This window comes from Alexandromys fortis, unplaced genomic scaffold, assembly GCF_014885135.2.
Source record: "Alexandromys fortis isolate MF-2015 unplaced genomic scaffold, M_Fortis_MF-2015_v1.1 scaffold_6, whole genome shotgun sequence".
In the NCBI taxonomy this organism is placed as follows: domain Eukaryota; kingdom Metazoa; phylum Chordata; class Mammalia; order Rodentia; family Cricetidae; genus Alexandromys; species Alexandromys fortis.
This window is the reverse complement of record NW_026067902.1, coordinates 16342289-16363604: the sequence shown is the minus strand read 5'-3', so window position 1 is coordinate 16363604 and position 21316 is coordinate 16342289. Positions and strand designations below refer to the sequence as shown.

General features: G+C 46.2%; 2 protein-coding genes across 3 annotated transcripts; both read left to right on the top strand.

The window, feature by feature from the left end:
• Nucleotides 1-1491: 1491 nt before the first annotated feature.
• On the top strand, nucleotides 1492-14629 carry Afg2b (AFG2 AAA ATPase homolog B). Of its 2 annotated transcripts, XM_050134267.1 has the most exons (9): nucleotides 1492-2650; nucleotides 3670-3855; nucleotides 7134-7292; nucleotides 9787-9996; nucleotides 10193-10309; nucleotides 10715-10907; nucleotides 12339-12469; nucleotides 13325-13450; nucleotides 14300-14629. In XM_050134267.1, exons 1-9 carry the CDS (start codon nucleotides 1577-1579, stop codon nucleotides 14462-14464), a joined length of 2361 nt encoding a protein of 786 aa, XP_049990224.1. In that variant the 5' UTR covers nucleotides 1492-1576; the 3' UTR covers nucleotides 14465-14629. The 2 variants fall into 2 exon arrangements, with proteins under 2 accessions (XP_049990224.1, XP_049990225.1); XM_050134268.1 differs by lacking the exon at nucleotides 10193-10309 and having other exon boundaries at nucleotides 1493-2650.
• Nucleotides 14630-17561: 2932 nt separating this feature from the next.
• On the top strand, nucleotides 17562-20618 carry CUNH15orf48 (chromosome unknown C15orf48 homolog). The gene is made up of 5 exons (XM_050134081.1): nucleotides 17562-17662; nucleotides 17778-17839; nucleotides 18002-18087; nucleotides 18935-18995; nucleotides 20242-20618. Exons 2-5 carry the CDS (start codon nucleotides 17804-17806, stop codon nucleotides 20308-20310), a joined length of 252 nt encoding a protein of 83 aa, XP_049990038.1. The 5' UTR covers nucleotides 17562-17662; nucleotides 17778-17803; the 3' UTR covers nucleotides 20311-20618.
• The last annotated feature ends 698 nt before the right edge of the window (nucleotides 20619-21316 follow it).

Genomic DNA, 21316 nt, shown 5'->3' with positions numbered 1-21316 from the left:
GACAATCAATAGCAACTATGGGCAATTTCATACAACTGGATATGAACAATGGGGAGAACCTAGCGGCAGCCTCAGTAGAGAATGCCCAGTCCTCCAAGGGCCTGAGGCTTCAGTTGCTGGTTCTGGGCTCCCTCTAGTGGTGCATGAGTTTGTTCCTTTAGATGGTGCTCACACAAAGAACTGCCAGATTTAGGGTACTGTGAACAAATAAAAGACCACAGAACTATAATAATGCTTTTCTTTTCAAGGTCTTTCTTCTCTCTCTCTCTCTCTCTCTCTCTCTCTCTCTCTCTCTCTCTGCCTTTCTGCCTTCCTCCCCCCTTTCTTCCCTCCTTCCTTTCCTCCCTCCCTCCCTTCTTTCTTTCATTTTCCCAATCTGTAGATCTGGCTGACCTAAACCTCACTTGGTAGTTCAGGTTGGTCTGGAAATTGTGATAATCCTTAGGTAGGTTCCCAAATGTTGGAATACAAGTGTGAGCCACCACACCCAGCTTAGAATGGTTTTCTACAAGACTCTGTCGTTGTAGGTATGATAAATTTAGATGTACAAATGGTCGAAACAAGACACTGAAGAATGGTCTGACTCAAAGGGGCAGGATGGATTTACTGGTTGACTGGGAGACATCTGCAGTTCTCCTGAGGACGGGCGACGAGTCGAAGGCCTAGGAACAGAACCCCTTGTTGATAATTGTGACATAGGACAGGAGTGGGTGTTCCCGTGGGGAAGCTGTGTACATCCTGGCTAAGGTCAGAGGACTTTATAGTTTGACCTTGGATGGGGTCAACTTCTCCACGCAGCACAAAACAACACGTACTCTCCTCCACCTCATAGCCCTATTAGCATAGCCTCCACCTCTGCTAAATCAATGCAGCCAACTGTAAGGTTTGAGCGGTTCTAATAGTCTCCTTGTGTATACTTCCCTCTGTTGGCATCGGCCATGGCCACTGACTACCTTTCACGCGACCGTGCTAAAATATGCAGAGAAAACCTCTTAAGATCATCCCATTAAACTTTCATTTCCTGATCAGTTCTATACCACAGCCATCCACAAGGACGCTAACTTTCACGTCCGCCCCTTTACAAATTGAAGACGGTTATTATGTCTTATATTAGGTCTCCTTTCCCATGTCTAGACGCTATGAGCTTTTTGGAACGAGAATAAAAATAAATTTCATAAGGTGTGGGCATCACGATTAACTTGACAGGTAATTTATTTACACCTCAGCAGCCTGTCCCCTCCTCCCACAGTTTTATCTTTACTTCACAAAAATGCAAACTCTTATTGGAAATTCAGAAGGCAGAGACCTGACACTGATGTAGCAGCCAAGGTACGTGTTTATGCCCTAGTGTGGGTGGCTTTGCGTCTGTCAGACGCCAGTTCACGCCGTCTCCGAAGGCTGCGGGAGGGACAGCGCGGGTTCTGGAAAGTTTATGGAGCCCCAGCCTTTTCACTTTCCCATAAGCCCTTTCGACAGCCAATCAGCCTCTTGTCCTTTCATGGCGCATGCGCGCCGCCTGCATCCGGCACCCGGGTAAAATTGCTGCCGGGCTCTCCCGGGCGTGCTTCTCCTAATCATGGCTCCGGACTCGGGGCCCTTTCCCGACGGACAGCTTTTGAAGCTGCTGCCGGTGGATCCCCGGGACCGGGGCACCCAGCGCTGCCGCCTGGGGCCGGCCGCCTTCCGCAGCCTGGGCGCACGCTTGGGCTCGCCGCTGAGGATCACGTTGCCCGCCGGCGGCTGCTGCCTCTGCACGGCCTGGCCCCGGCGCGACGGGGCGGACGGCTTTGTGCAGCTGGACCCGCAGTGCGCGAGCCCCGGGGCCGAGACGGCAGCGGGGAAAATCAGTCTGGAGAGCTTGCAGCCGGTGCCCTGTCCGCCGCTGCGGCGGGTCGCGGTGTGGCCGGTGCTGCGACCGCAGGCGGGAACCCCGAGCCCCGATGCGGTGCTGGAGGTAGCGCACGAGCTGCTGCGTCACCGGCCGGTGTCGCGGGGACACGTGGTGGCCACCCCACCGGGCATCCCCGGCCCCGTCGCCGCGCTGCATGTGGTGGGCGGGACGCCGGACCCTGAGCCCGCCGGCTTGGTCACACCGCACACCCGCATCACGCTCAGCGACAAGCCGCCGCCCCAGGTCGAGCCCCCGGAGGAGGTGGCCCTGGGGGGCCTGTCGGAGACGGCCGCCTCCCTGCGGGAGCTGCTCCGCCTGCCGCTGCGCTACCCGCTCGCCCTGGGCGCGCTTGGGCTGGCGGTGCCCCGCGGGGTGCTCCTGGCTGGACCCCCGGGAGTGGGCAAGACTCAGCTGGTGCGGGCGGTGGCGCGCGAGGCGGGCGCCGAGCTGCTTGCGGTGAGCGCCCCGGCGCTGCAGGGCGCCCGGCCCGGGGAGACCGAGGAGAACGTGCGGCGCGTCTTCCAGCGCGCTCGGGAACTGGCCAGCCGCGGGCCCAGCCTCCTCTTTCTGGACGAGGTGGATGCCCTGTGTCCCCGGAGAGGCGGCCCGCGGCGAGCCCCCGAGAGCCGGGTAGTGGCCCAGGTGCTGACGCTGCTGGACGGCATCCACGGGGACCGGGAGGTTGTGGTTGTGGGAGCCACCAACCGGCCAGATGAGTTAGACCCAGCGCTGCGCAGGCCCGGGCGGTTTGACAGAGAGGTAAATAGCCCGCTTTGGTTAAGAGCCCCTTGTCCCTGGAAGCTCACCTTTTTGGACAGCTGGGTCAGACAGGGTTTGTGACTTGTGAACCAGAGCCCACTTATTTTAAGATCATTCTGGAAAGCGGGGTGGTCATTAGCTTTGTTTTGCTAATGTTTATGTTAAGTCTTCAGGTAGCTCAGCCTGTTGCAAGCATATTCAACTGAAACGGGAATGAAAACCTAGTCACAGTAAGAGAAGGCAGGAAAGGCAAACAAAAACAGACATCAGCCCTTTAATATATTCATTCCGTGTCAAGGTACCAGCTTCCTGTTCTACAGTTGACTTCCTGGGTTGTCAAGAAAGTTGAATATTCACAGCTGCCTTGTTTTACGAGTTTTGGTCTTCAAGTGATTTTTTTTTTATTGCTAAGGAATAGTTAGAATAACTAGTAATTAAGCAATACGTGAATTTTGTGGTAAGACTCTACAGAGAGGTAGCAATTGCATGCTTTTGCTTAACTCTTTTGAGGCCGTGAGTGGGTTTCTTCCTTGCACCATCTTATTAAAGGCCCTTCTCCCAAAGAGCAAGGACCTGGAAGATCTGGCCTATTGTTTGATCCTTGTCATCCAGAACTTCTTCAGTGAAATATGTAATTTTCATTGATCAAATTCCCAGCCTCTGTTGGTCCATTAGGCAATTAGTGTTTTCTTATATTCAAAATCTAAGGTGTGCTAAAAAGGTCATGATACAAGTTCCAGAATTATGTATTAGCAATTAAGAAAACCCTGCAGACATGCCCATAGGCCAATCTGATTGAGAAAATTTCTCAGTTGAGTTTTACTCCTACCAGATGTGACGACAAAGAATAGTTATGAGAGTGTCATTACAGAAGAGACCCTTGCCGGGCGGTGGTGGCACATGCCTTTAATCCTGGCACTCAGGAGGCAGATGCAGGCGGGCAGATTTGTGAGGATGCTTTTAAAGGAAGGATTTAAGTTGTATCGTTTTAATTTTTCTATGTTTTGCTTTACCTGTAGGTCGTCATTGGGGCTCCCACACTTAAACAAAGAGAGACAATTCTGCAAGTGATTACTTCCAAGATGCCCGTCTCCAGTCACATCGACTTAGGTCTCCTGGCAGAAATGACAGTTGGCTACGTTGGTGCCGACCTGACCGCGCTCTGTAGGGAGGCTGCCATGTGTGCCCTTCTTAAGAGTGAGAAGGTAAGACGTGTTGACGTATGACCAGCTGTGTTCATCTTTCCTGGTGATACGACAAAGTAATTTGGGGTTGAAGAGGTGGTAAGTACAGTAAGCTCCTTGGCATGGTTGGTAGTCTCCACGGCTACTTCTGTGTGTATGTATGTGTGTGTGTTGTATGGAACGTATATGTATATGAATTTATATCATAGATTTGCATCTCAGTGCTGTGTAAACATGTGATTGAAGATGAGGAAATGGCTGAGTCTTCCAGGCAGTTTGTTCAGTGAATTTTCGTCGCTGCCACAGGAACTCCCTAGTGCTAGAGCCAGACCAGCCAGGAAAGATAATGCCCCTCAGAAGAATCTGACAGATTTAATTGAAATTTTTTAAGCAGCCACCTGAGACTTAGACAGAAAGGTGCAAAAGTAGGACTAAGCTTTTGTATAGCTTTTCTCCGGATGCTCCAGTCGTGACATCTGCTGGACTACTTCTCATTTCTTTCTTTGTGTGCTTGAGTTTACATGTGTGCGTGTCTTTCTAAAACATTTAGAAATAATCCACAGCCATGATACCACAGCAAGAATTTTAGCCACTGACAATTAACTTCAGCGTTCGATTTCTAGAATAAGATGGTATCTGTAAGATTTCTTCATTGCCAGGAGACTGGTTTTTTTTTTCTTTATTATTGATAAATGTCTATGGGAGAAATGAAGTTTTCTAATTCAAGAGAAATTGAATACTTGGAATTGTATTTTATTCAAGATTGTCACTGATTTTCAAATTTTGAGTTTATAATTACTTTAAAAATATTTAGGATGATCTTAAATGTAATATTTTTAATACTGTTAATTTAAAAATCAAGTCATTTAGTATCTGATAACTGGAGTCCCTAAACCTCTTCGGCAAACAATAGTTTCAACAGCAGAGGATTCTGGGACATTTTAGTGTCGTTCATAGCATCATCCTAAATTATTTTCAACTAAATAATTTATATCTTTCCTAATTTTGCATCATTTTCATTCTAAGGTGGGAAGAAGTTAGATGCACTCTGAGTTCCCATCTTAATGAATTTGGTACCAAACTGCCTAGAGTTTTAATGAGATCCTGTGTAAAGGTGTGAGAATGTGTGTCCTTTGTGGGAAGGGGTGGGAGTTCCAAAGAGGGGAAGGGAGGCGCATTTGGATTTCCTCTCCTTTGAAGTTCTAGGCTTCATCTTAAGCGTCTCTGGCTTAGGTGGACCAGCCACTCACTGCTGTTGAGGAGGGGTCTAGTCTCCATAGGTGATGGCTGAGTTCAGAAACAACCCAAGGGAAGTTGGAGGGAAGAAGGGGCAGAGACGTCTGGGAAGATCTGGCTCATCTCTCTTCTCCCCCTAGGCAGGTGAGAGGCTCTGTACCAGGGCAGACAAGGAATCCATTAACGTTTTTCTGGAAATAGTCCAATTAAGGGATCAGGAACACAGTTTAGTGAACTCAGAAGACGAAAGGATGTATATGCCTGCAAGGACGCAGAGAGTCAGATGAAGTGGAGGGGGTGCAGTGGTGAAGGGAGATCTTCAGACGCTAGGTGATGATATCTAAAATTAATGAGTATTCCGTGCCCAGAGTCTTAAGACCGCAAGCCAGTAGAGCGAAGAAACAAAACAGAAAACGATGGTTATGTGTTCCGTGAGTCTTTTCATCAACACTGGAACAAATGCACATGAATGGCAAAATCAGCTGACGAAAGTTTGTCAGAATGTGTCCCTGTCAAACACACGACCGAAACTCAACAGGAGAGCCGAGTATAAAGAGAAAGTGAGCTTTGCCCAAAATAGCACTTTAGATATGAAAGCTGCTAACAGTTGATCTGAAAGCAAATTACTTAACAATAATATAGGTAAAATGGAAATGAACATAAGAAGCTTTTTGTCATTTAATTTATTTTATTTAATTTATTAAATTTATTTTATTTTTTTTTCAATTTTACATACCAGTCCCCGTTCCCACTCCCTACCCTCCTCCCATCCCCTCCACTTACCCCCACCCCCATCCAAAGAAGCCTTGAGCAAACAAAACTTGTGCTTCACTGGGATGATCAAGAAAATCGTAATTAATACCTAATGTTAGGGGAAGATGGCCTTTGAGTATAACGAAAAGTGCCAATAAGGGCGTGACTTGCTATTTGAACATTTGGAGTTGGACAGATAAGTAAACTTGCAGACATGGCTAGGGAAAGGACTTCGGGGCCAATATTTTCATATGGAGAGAAGGTTCAGGGACAGCTGAGAGCGGCAACCTGAGAGGAAAGATACAGACAGTAAAACACCAGGAAATAGGATCAGTCTGCTTAGCTTCTTTAGAAGTCACTTCCTGTTAGCTTTCTTTTTAACTTTTTATTTTTGAAATCATTCTAATTTTGTTAGAAAGTTCCAAAACAGTTACAGAGAATTTTTAAACAGGCCCTTTATCCAGATCCATAATTTTTAACATATTGCTAAGTTAGTATTACCATACTCTCTTGTCCATCATGTGTGTGTGTCTGTCTGTCTGTCTGTGTGTGTGTGTGCTCTCACATTTGTGTATGAGCATGTTTTTTGTTTTATAGGGGCCACTTTAGGTTTTTGGTTGGTTTGTTTGTTTGTTTGTTTTTTTAAATCTGAGATTTGTGACTTTGACAGGAGTGATTTGGGTTATCTTGTAGAATGGTCAGATTCCAGGTATACAACCCTGATGGGAACAGTACTTAGTCAGGATTGTGTCTTTACCATGTGGAGCACGAGGCCCCTCAGCTGCTCGTTGGTGTTAGGAACTGAATACTGAACGGTTCCTCCGTGGAGCTATATTATGAGGAGATGCTTTGAAGCGTGAAGATGTCCTCTCCTCCTGTTCCTACTCAGAACAGCGTTTATAGGAAGTCGCGAACACCCATGTCTTTCTACTTGTTTCACTCTTGTTTGAAGAAATTTAATCAACACAATGTTGAGTATCATTTCTTCCTGTCACATCCTGGCAGACTTAAAAGTTTGTTAGTCTTCTGGGGAAAACAGCTTCCTGTAGCCATAGGGGCAGGAGCGGCTGTGGCTTCCAGAGAGGACAGTCCCTTAACAGCTGTCACTGTCTGAATTTAGGCCTGGGACCTTGTGAGCTCAGCACTTCCACTTTGAGGAGATGATTGTCTGAGATGCTTGAACTTGAGACTAGTGGTAATTAGCTTTATACATTCAAAAGAGATTTTTTTTCTTTAGGTTGTTATATGTGTATCCTATAGCAAAAGCCTGCCTAATTTTTGGCTTGATTTTTCTCTTGGGGTTTCTTCAGAGCCATGACAGTCCTCAGATTGACGAAACGGACTTTCTTGACGCTTTGAAAAAGATTCAGCCCTCATCATTTCGAAGTGTTATTGGGCTGATGGACATCAAGCCTGTTGGCTGGGAGCAGATAGGGGGACTTGACGACGTGAAGCTGAAGTTAAAACAGGTAACGGTTATTAATCAGCTTGTCCGGCTGAGTCTCATGGTAGCATTCTGTGTCTATAATGGAAATGCCGCAATCAGATGCACTTGCCATCTTACCCGAATTCTTCTCTGCAGACATCAAATCTAGTTTGTGTTTCCCCATCTTAACCCTCTCTCAAAACTTTTGTTTTGAGGAGTTCGTTCTCATCTAGAACACAGGTCGGCAGAACTCCCGTGACAAGCTGGATAGTAAATGCTTTAACTTTTGAGACATGCAGGCTGTCAATCATTCCTTTGCCACTGTAGTTGGAGCCTGTAAACGAGAACGTTTGGTCTGTGTTTCCAATGTTCTGCATCTGTGGATACAACCAGCTGTCCAAACTATTGTCTGCCCTGAACAGATCCAGCATTTGTTCTTGTTATCTTTTCCCTAAACAATATAATATGCCAACTATGTACATGGTATTTACATTATTATGAGTGGTGGAGGTAATTTACAGCAAATAGATGCAGGTTATGTGCAGATACTGTGCTATTCCTCCTGGGGGCTGGGGTTTGAAGCTGTGGGGAGCCTTTCCCATGGGCTTGTCTCATTTCACAGTCCCAAAATTCATGCCTGAAAGACATCAGCCATGCCCCTTTGTTGTGTTCTGTTAGCCTGGCTGTGGCACTTCCCGCCTTTCTTCTCCCTTCCCTGAAATATTGGTGCTCTGAGAGACTCATGGACAGCTTTTTTTAAAATTACTTTTATTTTATGCCTATTTGTATTTTGTCTGCATGTGTATGTGGTCACCACATACAGACCAGGGTGTCAGATGCCCTGGGATTGGATAGCCAAACCTAGGAAGGTCCTTTGCAAGAGCAACATGTGCTCTTGAGCACGGAGCCATCTCTCCAACCCTAGACATCCTTTCTGCAGTCCAAGGTGATGGTCACAGTGTCTAAGACCGTTTCACCATTACTTGAAAAGTCTTGAATAGACTTTTTCTGAGGTCATCAGGACTGCTTAGCTATCTGTCTGCTAGATAACCACAGGGATGCCAATGTGACATGTCTAGGGTCCAGTTAATGCCAGGTATAGGGCACATGCCTTTAATCCTAGCATGTGGGCGACAGAGGCAGTTGAATGAATTTCTGTGAGTTCGAGATAGCCAGAGCTACATAGTGAGACTCTATCTTGAAAAAACGCTACCTCCACACCTAAGATTCCCTGTCAGGGTGGCTGCGGTCAGCCAGCAAGCAGTTTCCCGTCAGAAGTATGGTGCCAGAACTTTGTGAAATGCAGTTCCTCATGTTTTGGTGACGAGTCTGTCTTGCTGTCTTCATTGCCTGCGGTACATCCAGCCTTTTGGATTTTTGTGGCCTAAATCATTGCAAGAGATTTCTGACCTGACTGATCGCCCTGCCTCAGTTTCCTTCCCTTCTAGAGCACTCCACATATTTCTGCATTGTCAGTTAGAGCTTGCAGGGCCCACTGTGGTCCACCCCCACTTGACCTCCATTGCTTCTGCTCACTGCTGGGACAGTCAGTTCGATGGCTTCATACACTTGTTTGTAGTATCCCTTCTCCTTGGGGTGCCTGTTTTGGCCGAGTTAGTTTAAAAGTCTGTCTCCCTTGGAACAAAGCTCTCACCTGCCACCCTTCTTCCTTGAGGTCTCTGTTGGTCCTGCCACCTCACCAGCACTAAGTTGGACACTCACCAGTAGTAAGGTTCACGTCTAACTTTCATAGGCCTGAGTCTCCGAGTCTGTAAAATGATCATAAAGCTATTTCCCTTCGAGCGGTTAAGACTTCTTCACTGTTCAGTAACATTTATTGAGTGCCTGCTGTAGGCAAGTGTTACTCTGGGTCTTGAGGATTGAGGCGTGAACTCTGCTGATTCTGTAGCGGGAACAGAGTGACCAACCCAACATGGGAAAAGAATAGTAATGAACTATAAATGTTCTAAGTACAATGGAAGGCAGTACAGGCTGTGGCTGGGAGAAGGTGTTTTTCTGCTCAGGATCCTTGGGGAAGATTTCTCCAAGCAGGTAATTTGTGGTAAGGTTGGAGAGATAGAGACTGGCCATATGGGACTGAAGAGATGGCTCGGCAGTTAAGAGCACTTGTTGCTCTTACAGAGGACCAGGTTCAGTTCCCAGCACCCAGATGGTGATTCATAACCATCTATAACTAAAGTTCTAGGGGATCCAGTGACTTTTGACCTCTGCAGGGACCAGACATGCACACGATACACAGACATATATGCAGACCCAGACAACACAAATTTAAAGATAATTAAAAGTTTAAAGAGAAAAGCCACAGAGAACTGTTGGGAGAATGTTCAGGCATAGCTTGGTACCCCAAGTGAAAGCCACTGGATGCAGATGGAACCAAGTAGTAGGGACCTGGGTCCTTGGGCTGCTGAGGACAGGGGGCTATTTCAGCTCAACCAGCCCTGGGACGTGCCCGATGAGGGGAGGGATTTGGGAAGTGCCCGGTATACTAACATCTCCATCTCTCTGCCTGTTGACAGTGTGTTGAGTGGCCTCTGAAGTTCCCTCAGGAGTTTGCTAGGATGGGTCTGAAACAGCCAACCGGCCTTCTCCTCTATGGCCCCCCTGGATGTGCTAAGACCACTCTGGTGAGGGCCCTGGCCACAAGCTGCCGCTGCTCTTTTGTGTCAGTGAGCGGAGCCGACCTCTTTTCACCTTACGTTGGAGATTCGGAGAAAGTCTTGTCTCAGGTTCGTTTGTTTTTAAGTATTGTCTTTTCCCCAGTGGTAAAAGTTATACATGCTTAAGTTTAAAATAAGAGCCCTCTTCCCCATAGTTCTTCCACCCACTGCTACTGTTTCATGTATTTCTTCTCTCTGGTTTTGAATAATGTTGAGTGAGGTTTTATCAATCTGAAGTTTTATCTTTTTTAAACTTTATTTTTAGTTTTTAAAAATCATTGCACATGTGTGTGCCCATGTGTGGCATGTGCACTTGTGTGCAGGTGCTCACATAGGCCAGAGAGGATGCTGGATTCCCCTGGAACTGGAGTCGCCAGTGTGGGTACGTACTAGCCACTGAACTCAGGGCCTCTGCAAGAGCAGTAAGCACCCTTAGCCCCCTGAGCCATCTCTCTCGGTTTTTAAAGTTAAATATTTGTTATCAGGTAGGTGTGGTGGCATATGCCTTTAATTCTAGTGCTCAGGACAGACAGATTTCTGCGAGTTCCAGGCCAGCCCGGGCTACATAATGAAATCCTGTATTAAAAGAAAAGAGCATTATCACTTCCGTGTTAAATATCTTTAAAGACGACAACTTTTAATGGCTATCACTGACTTTTTTATTTACTAATTTTCCAGGTCTTAAGCACTTAGAGTCTTCATTTTTTCTGTTTTAATGTTTGCAGATAGCAAAGTGAAAATAGTCACCGGATGGCGTGTGACGTTATGTTTTTTTTCCCTCACTAAGGTATTTCGACAAGCAAGAGCCAATACGCCAGCGCTTGTGTTTTTGGATGAAATTGACTCAGTCCTGGGGTCTCGCTCAGTCGGCACCTTGGGATGTGATGCTCGGGAGCGAGTTCTTTCAGCTCTGCTGAATGAGCTCGATGGTGTGGGAGTTAGGACGGTAGAGAGAAGAGGGAGTAAATCAGACCACCAGGGTAAATACCAGGAGCTGGGGCTCTTCTTTAGCCAGGGTGCACCGTAACCCCAGGCCAGAAATAGGTAGCATTCCCACACAACTGCATTTCCCAGGCTGGATCCATCTTCTGGAGGGTTATATGATGCCACTGACTTCTCGGGGCTTTTATAGGACTGATAAAAATTGTGATTTGGGCAGAATAAGTGAAAAGTCTTATAATTATCTTAGATGTGAATTTTATTTTCCAAAGAATGAGAAATATATCTTACTTAACGGAGAAGGGAATTTATTCTCATGAATATGAGAATATATCCTGAGAAGGACTTACCCTCCTTCAACTACAAAACAAACTAGTACTTGAGTAACTTCAGTAGTTGAAAGCTAGTGAAGTTAGTGAGTCCTCTGCCTCTGTGAGCCTCTGCTTCAGACAGAGTGGTTTCTTGTCCTGAGTGGGTAATATCTGATTTATTATAATCATATTCCTGTTTGTTTCCCATTTTTAAGTTATTCCACAGAAGGAGCATCTTAACCACTCAGTAGGAATAAAGCACACTACAATTAGAAGGGGCCCACATAACCTGATCTCATGATGCAGGGGTTCCTTGTACAGCTTCCTGTTAGCATGCTGGGAAACTTGCTGCTTTGAGGGGTAAACACTGGAGAACTGTTTGGATTATCCAACTCAATGAATGGTTTTGATTTTAGGCCTTGTTGTGTCTTGCTTTTAACCGTTTCTTCTCTTGGGCTTAGGATTGTATGTAGGTCAGTGATAGAGTGACTGCCTGGCCTGACCAAACCCTGAGTGCTATCCCAGCACTATGCAAAACCAGGGGTGCTGGTTTGTGCTGGGACACCCAGCACTCGGGAGGTGTGGGCAGGGGAGCAGAAGTTTAAGGTCCCTTTTGTTGGGTAGAGAGTTTGGGGGGAGCCAGGGGTCCATGCGATCCCACTTCAAACAGAAGTACATGTTGCTTCTCATCCAGGGTTTGCATCACTGCAGCGCAGGTTGACCATTTCTGCCTCTGGAAAAAAAAAAAAAAGATGAAATTTCCATCTTTGGGGACACAGAAAGCTGGACCTTCCAGAACCGTCATGGCCCCCGTTAGCCACGCAGGCTGCCTTTGTAAGCGGTCTGTTTATAGTTGTCCATCGGGGGCCTGAGTGGATTTGGGCACCAGGTGTCCTTCCATCTGGCCCTTTGTCGGTTCTCACACAGAGAAACACCTGTCAGGACTACTGTCCTTTCAGACACACAGGTAGCTCTTCGATTAAGAGTTGTTTGTGGGCTGGCTTGGTACCAGGAAGGTGTCTGGGATGGCGAGTGAGCATCGTGGCTCTGAGGAGAGGTTGTCCTTGTTGAAACAGCACTTTGTCATGTGTGACTTAGTTGAAAGCGTTTTCATGAGTAGCAGTTTGTTGACATGACTCTGTGTTATATGCTTTCCCACAGAATACCAAGAGCTTCTTCATCGGAATGTCATGATCGTTGTGGCAACCAATAGGCCTGACGTCTTGGATGAGGCCTTGCTGCGGCCTGGAAGACTGGATAAGATGATCTATGTCCCCCCTCCTGATCAGGAGGTAACGCTGTTTCCTCTGCACTCAGCAGCGCACCCACATCTGCCTGAGTTCCAGGCACGGGCCAGCCTCGTGCTCTCTCTGATTGGTGTCTGTCCGTGCCTTCAGGGAAGCATGCCTGGAAGTGACTCTGGTGTCTCAGCAGTGCTGTTGTGCACTGGGATGGAGGAGGCGCTGAAGGCTCTGGCAGTGTCTGGGGCTGCAGGGACTGCAGTGCGTTCTGTCAGGAAATCCTTCACTCTCAGATGCACAGAGCAACCCGCAGATGGTGAAGGGCTCCAAGAATTAATTTTTCCTTCCTTGGGCTTTTATCAAGTTTTAAAGAGATTTTTTTTTTTAAAGTAATATCTGATGCTTCTAATGTATCTGATAATTCATGTGTTTGTTTCTAAGACTGTTCTGATAGTGGTATTTGTTCCCAAAAGACAGTCATCTTGTCTCATAAGAAGAAATGGTTATGATTGGCTACTTCAAGCATAATTAAGGAACTACTTTTCACCATTACTGTGTGGACCATTGATGACTCAATCTCTCTCTTTCAAAAGCAAGAACGATTTTAATTGATTATGAACCCCCACACATACACACACCACACACACACAAATATATTACACATAGACACCACACACACAAATATATACATTATCCACATACACCACACATACACAGATACACACCGCACACAAATATATACACTGCACACACCACACCACACACAAATACACACACTGCACATATATACACCACACACACACACTTTGTCATATGGTAAAAAATTTGAACTTAAAATGTTTAATGTTTCTGTGTTGAACATGAATGTTAAGGATTGTAAACATTTTGTCTTTGGTTTTGTTCCAGGGCAGGCTTTCTATTTTAAAAGTCTGTACAAACAACATGCCGATAGGACCTGATGTTTCCTTAGAAAAGCTAGCGGCAGAAACGGGTTTTTTCTCTGGAGCCGATCTTAGAAACCTCTGCAAAGAGGTAAGTTTGTGCTGTTTTGTTTTGAGGCAGAGGGGTCACTGTAGGTTTTTCTTCCCCTGTAAACTTTACTAAATATAAAATTCAGAAGAACGCATAGATCTTAAGTATATAGTAGTGAGTGATTGTGAAGTGACCACACTTTTAGAATCTTCCTAGGCCCCTTCTTACCCTCTGTCCCCTGTTGCTCCACAAAGATCACCTCACTGCCCACTTCTACACTGGAGACCCAATACTGCCCTATCCTGCCCTAAGTCGCCTCATAGCTTTTGAACTTTGAGTTTCTACACTCTGCCATGAAGTTTGGAATTTCATCTTCCATACATGTACATGGCTACAAGGAGACTTGCTGAGCCATAAAACATGTCATCTTTTCTTTTATGAGCAGTGCTGTGTAAACTTTCCTATGTTCAGGTTAAGGTTCCTCTCATCTTAAACTATATGTGGACTCAGAGTATATGTTATTCTGCAGTTTGCCCATTTACAGCTAGTTTTTTAATGTACAAAAAACTGGTCAGCCGGGCTGTGGTGGCGCACGCCTTTAATCCCAGCACTTGGAAGGCAGAGGCAGGTGGATCTCTGTGAATTCAAGACCAGCCTGGTCTACAAGAGCTAGTTCCAGGACAGTCTCCAAAGCTACAGAGAAACCCTGTCTTGAAAAACCAAAACAAAACAAAACTGTGCTGTAGGGTGGATTTTTAGGCACCTTAACTTCTAGCTTAATGTTTGTGATGGCATTGAACTCCTCTGACGTGAGGCCAAAGGGTTACAGCCAGACTGCAGTGTTGACGTTACTGTTAGTTTTTAAACGAAGCAAATTAACTGTTCTCTCTTGCTTGTCTCTGTCATCAGGCTGCCTTGTTTGCTCTGCAAGAGAACGGACTGGAAGCAACCTCAGTGAAACAAGAGCACTTCAGGGAATCGCTTAGGACTGTGAAGCCGTCCTTGAGTCGGGAAAGCTTGACAGTGTATGAAAACTTATTTAAGAAAGGACTTTCTGCCTTGGAAGATAATTAATTTTTTTTTAATTCAGTTTTTCATTTTCTTATGGTTTGCGACTTCACACTTTCCTAGGAGAGAGAGAGAGAGAGAGAGAGAGAGAGAGAGAGAGAGACTGAGAAACTTGCCCTGATAAACACCATCTTACTTCTAGAAAGTATATTAAAACACTAATAAAAAGTGTGTGTGTGTGATTTTTTTTTTTTTTTTTTGGTTGCCTTTTGTGGCTTTGACGTGATTTCACGTTTACAGGAAAGTTGCGGGACTGGGACGGAGGACTTCAGCGTTCTCCAGCCCAGATTCTTCCGTTTAGCATTTCGTCATTGTTCTCTGTCCTTCCTCCACACACACAGTTTTTTGAACAGTTGGCGACTGGGATACAGTTATGCATCACTCTACTGGGGAGGACACTAAGAAGTGTGTCACTAGGCGGTTCTGTCCTGAACGCCATAGAGTAACGCGGTTATTCAAGCACGACAGTGACCGCACCGCCAGGGAAAGCCTTGGGAGGTCACCGTCATACATCTCTGTCTCAAACACCGACTCCTCCTCCGTTCTAGCTAGTGCTTAGTGCATGCGTCTTACGAATGACATTGTCTCACAATGCAGTTCCCTCACCAAGCTCAGGAAGTTCAACACCAATACAGTATTTTAATGTATCCAGGGAGTTCCTCTCTCTGTCCCTGTCATGGCCTACATAATCATCACGTAATCATCTTTTTCTCTCAGACAATCTAGTCTGGGGTTACACCTTGGGTTTAGCTGTGATGCGTCCTTCCATGTTTTACTTGGAAACAGTTCTCGGTCTTTCTTGTCCTCAACGTCTTTAGAAACAGAGCAGTTTTGGGTAGACCAGTCAGTTCCAGCACGTCTGCACTTCTTTGGGTGTATGTTCTGTGTCACCGTGGTTCTTCATCCTCTCCGCTGGAGAGGCACAGTGCACTCTGCATCGTTGGTGATATTCATTTCCCCCCTGGACTGAGCTCAGACTGCCCTAGAGCCTTAGTTGTCCCTAGCATGAAGAATACCTGGAACTCCCAGTATCAGCACCCACGTGACAGCTCACAACTGTCTGTTACTCCTGTCAAGGGGGTGTGACACCCTCACACAGACATATGCAGGCAAAACACCCATGTATATAAAATACAAATTATTTAAAAAATTTTTTGAAGCTAGGGCGTTTGCTGCTTAAGTTTACATTCCATGGGAGAGAGCCCAACAGCCATGACCGGATGTGTAAGTCAGGTTGTCCTCGCTACAGAAGGCTCTAAGAGTGTCTAGCATTGGGAGTTGGAGAGAGGTCCTAGGGATGAGTCTACTATGATTCCTATGATTAGTAGACATAGCATCACTGCCCTTAAATCCATCTCTCTCCTGGTAAATGGGTGCAACTCTCAGACCTCAGGAGAGAATTGTTGTGCAGTGGACACTGTTGGGGCAGGCACCCAGAACTGATTAAAATACAGAGGCCAAGTTGTCAGTTGAGTAACAAATGGGACATCTCTATCGTACTCACTCAAGGTTCAGTGATCATCATGGGGGAGGGGTGTGTGTGTAAGGATATGGGGGACTAGAACTAAACAGTGTCTCCTGGACATGACAGGACCACCACACTCCTGAGCTCATGGTAGCTGGGTGCCTCCACAGGCCCCGAGGAAGATCAAACTAATCAGCAGTTTAGTACAGGGGTGGGGAGTTCATGACACAGCCCCCCTTAACTGACGAGCTATAGACAATCAATGGTTTTTCCAAGAGAATCAGCTTTCCTTAAGGATGTGGCCCCCAGCAGGGGATGACCGCATACCCCAGAGTATATGGGAAGCACAATCTGGACTCAGTTATTTCAAACAAACAAGCACAGGACCCCACGAAGTTGGGAGGGTAGGGAGGTAGGGATGGATCCAGGAGGAACTGGAGGAGGAGTGGAGGTGAATATGCTCAAAATACCTTGAGTGAAATTCTCAAATAAAATACAAATTTAAAAGATGTTCTCTTTTCGCTCAGTTGCACACATTTGTGATTCCAACACTCACCTGGCTGAGTGGGAGAATCTTAAGTTTGAGACTAGCCTGGGCTAGGCTGTAGTAAGACAGCTGTTCCCAACCCCTGCCCACCACGCCCCTGCCAAAAGTTTCTTTACTGCGGAAGGATTTTGTACTGGAAATTTAAGCCAAGCCACAGGATTATCCAACTTTTTGATACTGTGGCATAATGTCATCATCTGTAAATGTACTGGGTTATCCTGCAACTCGGGGGCTACAGTCTGGATACTCCAGTACATCCTGAGCTGGGGGTTCCCACTGACACAACTTCACCGTCAGTGTGATTTAAAACACCTTTAAAGTACCAAGCTTGTTTTGACTTAGGGTGCACTAAGAGTGCTGGTGTTGGGAGACGGACTTCCGTTCCGGTTCCATCTCTACCACTCACTAGCTGCATGCGTTGAACATCTCTGAGTCGAATAGCTCCTCCGCCCCGCCCTTCTCTGCCCTGGTCCAGGAATCTGGCTCAGTGGCGAACAAGTCGCTGGCCTAGAGAAATTATTTACAAAGCAAACTGCCAGCCCAAGTTTCTGAGCTTGGGGGAACCCAAAGATGAAGCCAACAGTTCGAGTCCACAGCAGAAAAGGACACCTGGAATCTTCTGCAGTTGAATTTTGTTTCTTTTCCCTTAACCCTGACTTTTTTTTTGGGGGGGGGGGCAGGCATCAGGACTCCGTTGGAGTTTATATGAACTTTACAATTTACTTTTTAGCAATCTTCGTGTGCGACATGTCACGTTTTAGAACTTTTATGTGGTTGAATTTGGTCCAGTTTACTCCGCCCTGAACCTAGCATCCTTTCCTGGTACTCCAGGAAAGGTTACAGTCAACTCTGGAGCCCCTGCTCTTCCTTACCCCTCCCTCAGTCCCTCCTTTTTAGAAGGGCTGGGTGCCTTTCACCCAGGCTTTGGCCATCACACGGGAATTTCCCAGACTTTTGGAGGTGCAGGACCGACAGAAAGCTATGGGGACCAAAGAAGTGGACCGCGGGTAAGGACCGCGGTCAGCAGCCGCGCTGCGAGACCGTCCTGCAGGGGGCGCGCGTGAGCTGTCTCAGTGCGCGTCCGTCGGACCGGTCCCCGCGTGACCAGAACGCGGCCCTTCCCAAGCGGTTGGCTGCATATAAGGTCGGCTCGCTGCTGGGCGTTAACATCTCCCGGCCACAGCCGCCCCAGGTGCGTCTCCTTCTGGAAAGTTCCCGGGCCTTCTGCGTCTGTTGGAGGGCTTGGTTTCCCCGGGCCCCAGGGGAGGATGTTTTTGACCAGTATCTCGGATTTTTCCTTCTTCTAGATTTGGAATTCTACACTAAAGTCATCATGGGCATCTTCCAGAGATTGTGGAAAAATAAGGAAGTAAGTTTTTAAAGCAACCGGTAAATCTTAACTTCTGAGTGTTTTTTTTTTCTCTCTCTCTAGAGAAGAAATAAAAGATGGTGAAGATTTTGAATTTTTATACTATTTTGTTATATTTCAGAGGTTTCATACTGAATCTATCCCCCACCTGTTCTGTCTTAGCTCATTCCTTTGGCGTTTATCATATCCGTGGCGGCCATTGGAGCTTCATCTTTCGCTTTGTATGCTTTGAAAAAAACCGACGTGGTGTAAGTACTAATGCCTCCTGCGTAGGGATGTCTGCTTTTCTCCCGCCTGCAGATTCTGAAACACATGCCGTCAGTGTCTGGGTTTTTTCTTACGAATCAGAACACCAAAGTGTGGACTAAAAAAGAATTCTGGTGTTAGAGAGGCTGACAGACGGTGGCATTTGTTTCTTACATCTGAACCCTCGACTCTCCTGTAGCGAAGTAAAATCTGATTTCTTTTTAAATTTAACCGTCAAAATTGAAAAACTTAAAAAAAATATCATCAAGCATAATTGCTTTAGGTTTCAAATGTCAATGAGAAAGTTCTCTCCTACTGTGGTAGAATTGAAACGTTCAGCTATCTGCAATGAACTCTGTTCTCAATTTGGGTAAAGGAAAGTACTAGCTAGGTTCTGTCTCCTGGGATGCAAGGAAGAGATATTTCTGAGACTGGCTACAGCTGGTCCAAGGTTCAGAGAGGACAGGCGCTCTAACAACAGGCAGAGAGGGTGGTGCCCAGAGCCAGTGCCTGCACAGTTCAGTGTAGCCTCCATCTCTGCTAGCAACTCAGCCCTTGCTTGTCCTTTCACCTCCATGACTACGTGTTTGTGGGCGCAGTCTCCAATCCCGCCCAATAAAACAAATAGACCTCTTACCTGCGCTACAGAGGAGGGGCTCCTTAAAGCTCGAAGCAAACCCTGAGTTTTCAGTGGACACGTCTTTCACTTCAGCTGTTACAGCCGGTGACCAAAGTTAGCAGCTCCTGTGTGGAGACCGAATCGGTCCCTGGATGTTTTATACACCCAATCTCTCTTGGGTTTGTATAAACACATTTACCTTCATTTAATGAATCTTCTTTTATTTTTAGTATTGATCGGAAAAGAAACCCAGAACCTTGGGAAATGGTGGATCCTACTCAACCCCAAAAGGTATTGCTGAAGTTCCAAGGTGTGATTGACATTCAGCTAGGAATGTCCCTTGCACCGACAGTGGACAGCTGGTGTCATTTTGGAAACCGTGGTCTAGAGACCTAGCTCAGGTCATTGTTCTATTCAGTACAGACACGGCGGACAGTTTGGCTTCTCTGAATCTGTGAAATGATCGTGATGATAAAACTTGCCCTCAGAGCTTAAAGAATCTAAATATAGAGACTTTTAGCATAGTGCCCAGCCCATATTTAGCCACTCAAATATAAATCTTTATCAGTTTTGAAATACTTTACCTTGTTTCCCTATTACTTACCTAAAATTAATATAAGGTGGGATAAACAATAGGAATTCCTGAAAATGAAGTGGATTTTGTTTCTCAGTGGAGTTAGCTGTCATTCTCTCATTTCCAAAAGACTGCTCGAAAAGTTTTATTTGTAATAATTATTTGTTGGGGGCAGGGAGTCACGCCTGTGCTGTGGCTCGCGTGTGGAGGTCAGAGGATGACTGACGCCATCAGTGTTCTTCTCCCACCGCGTAGATCTCAGAAGCCAAACTCGGGTTGTAGGCCTTGGGTGCAAGCACTTTTACCCACTCAGCCATCTTGCCAGCTCACCGCTCTAGGTTCTAGTTTTTATAATTTAAATATTCTGAAGGCTACAAGCACAGGGCCAGAATGAACACCATTTAGGGCTGGTAGAAAAGACCTCACAAAAGGCAAAGCTCTGAAAACATTTAAGTCAAGGCGAGCCATTCAGAATCGTTGTGTCTCAGGGCCTGGGATGAGAAAGTGCTCCTGGGGACAAATGGGGTGTCTAAATGAGAGCTGATTGGCTCATTCGTGCCTGTGTGAAGCCACTGCAAGGAGGGAATTTTAGGAGCCTACTGTGTGTCTTGCCCTGTGCCTTGAACATTGTCCATCCTTTTACAAGGAATTGATGCACCCCTTGAATTCAAATGCTATCTTAGCAAATTAAAAATCTCGACACTACTAATGTACAGATTACTACTAAGGACAGATGCGTGACTGCTCTCCCTGGTCCTGTGACACCTGGAGACCCAGAGGTCTTAGGGGATGGAGTGGTGTGGTAAGAAACTGGTCAGTCTGCTAATCTGTGCTTGATTCAGAGTTGAGGAGAGGTGATTCTATAGTGATATTCTTCCTTCAGGGAGAACGACAGGTCCCCTAAGGGAATGTGAGGACCGAAGGCAGATCCTTAACAAAGCGGCTTGCTTTCTGTTTTTCAAGCTTATAACCATCAACCAGCAATGGAAGCCCGTGGAAGAGCTGCAGAAAGTCCGGAGGGCAACGAGATGATGGCTCTTCGCTCCTTCCTTCCGAAGAATACTCTATGAATCTAGCGGAAACACTTCAGCACAAACTAGATTTTGATACCAGTGTGCGGAAATGCTTCTGCTACGATTTTAGGGTTTGCCTGCATTCTTTGGACCCTGTGTAAGCAATTGAAGGTAGCACATAGTCTGAAAATAGTTTTTTGTGTTTGTTGGTGTATATTTCAATTTTGCATTTGAAATTTTATGTTCCTGATGCTTGGGTGTAGTCCTTGAAATGTATGACCATATATAAATTAGATTACTACCTGTAATAAAATATTATTTATGCAAGAGATCTCAAAAATTATTTAGCTTTAAAGGTGGGATACCATCTTTTTATGAAAAAAAAAAACCACATTTTTTGAAGCATAAAACTCCATCTTTCAAATACCAGCAAGTACAGATTTCTAAGCTTTCCCCCGAGCCCTTTCCCCTTCACCCCAGAAACCTTTGGAGCAGGTGTTGTCTGCAGTAAAGCAAAGAACAAGTGCAAAACTTGGAAGAAGGTGAATGCGGTAGGTTCAGGAGGAAAGGGAAGTGGAGACAGGCAAGAGGGCTGTATGAAGAGCTCGTGAACGAAACCAGAGGCACACAGAGAGCCCTGCAGGTGCCAGTGGGAACCCAGCTGCTCCCAGGGGAATGGAGGGTGGAGCGGGTAGGATGGGGGGTGGGGTAGGGAGATTAGGAGGGGGCTGGGGAGAATCTGGCCAGAGACTTGAGAGGGATGATTTCATCATACCCAGAATGCCCACCCTTCTCCCCATCCCCCTGCTAGCCCACCCTTGACTGCTCTTAAAGATGCGATCAGGAGAGGGCTGTTTCCCATGGAATGTAAAAGAAATTGGGATATAATTCTCATGTCTTAGTAGTCACCCACTGAAATTGCACAGCTCAGTGTTTTTATTATATTTACAAAGTTGGGCAATCATCTTCATCTACTTCTAGAACCTTCGCGTTTTCCTCCAAGGAACGCTGTGCCCATGAGCAAT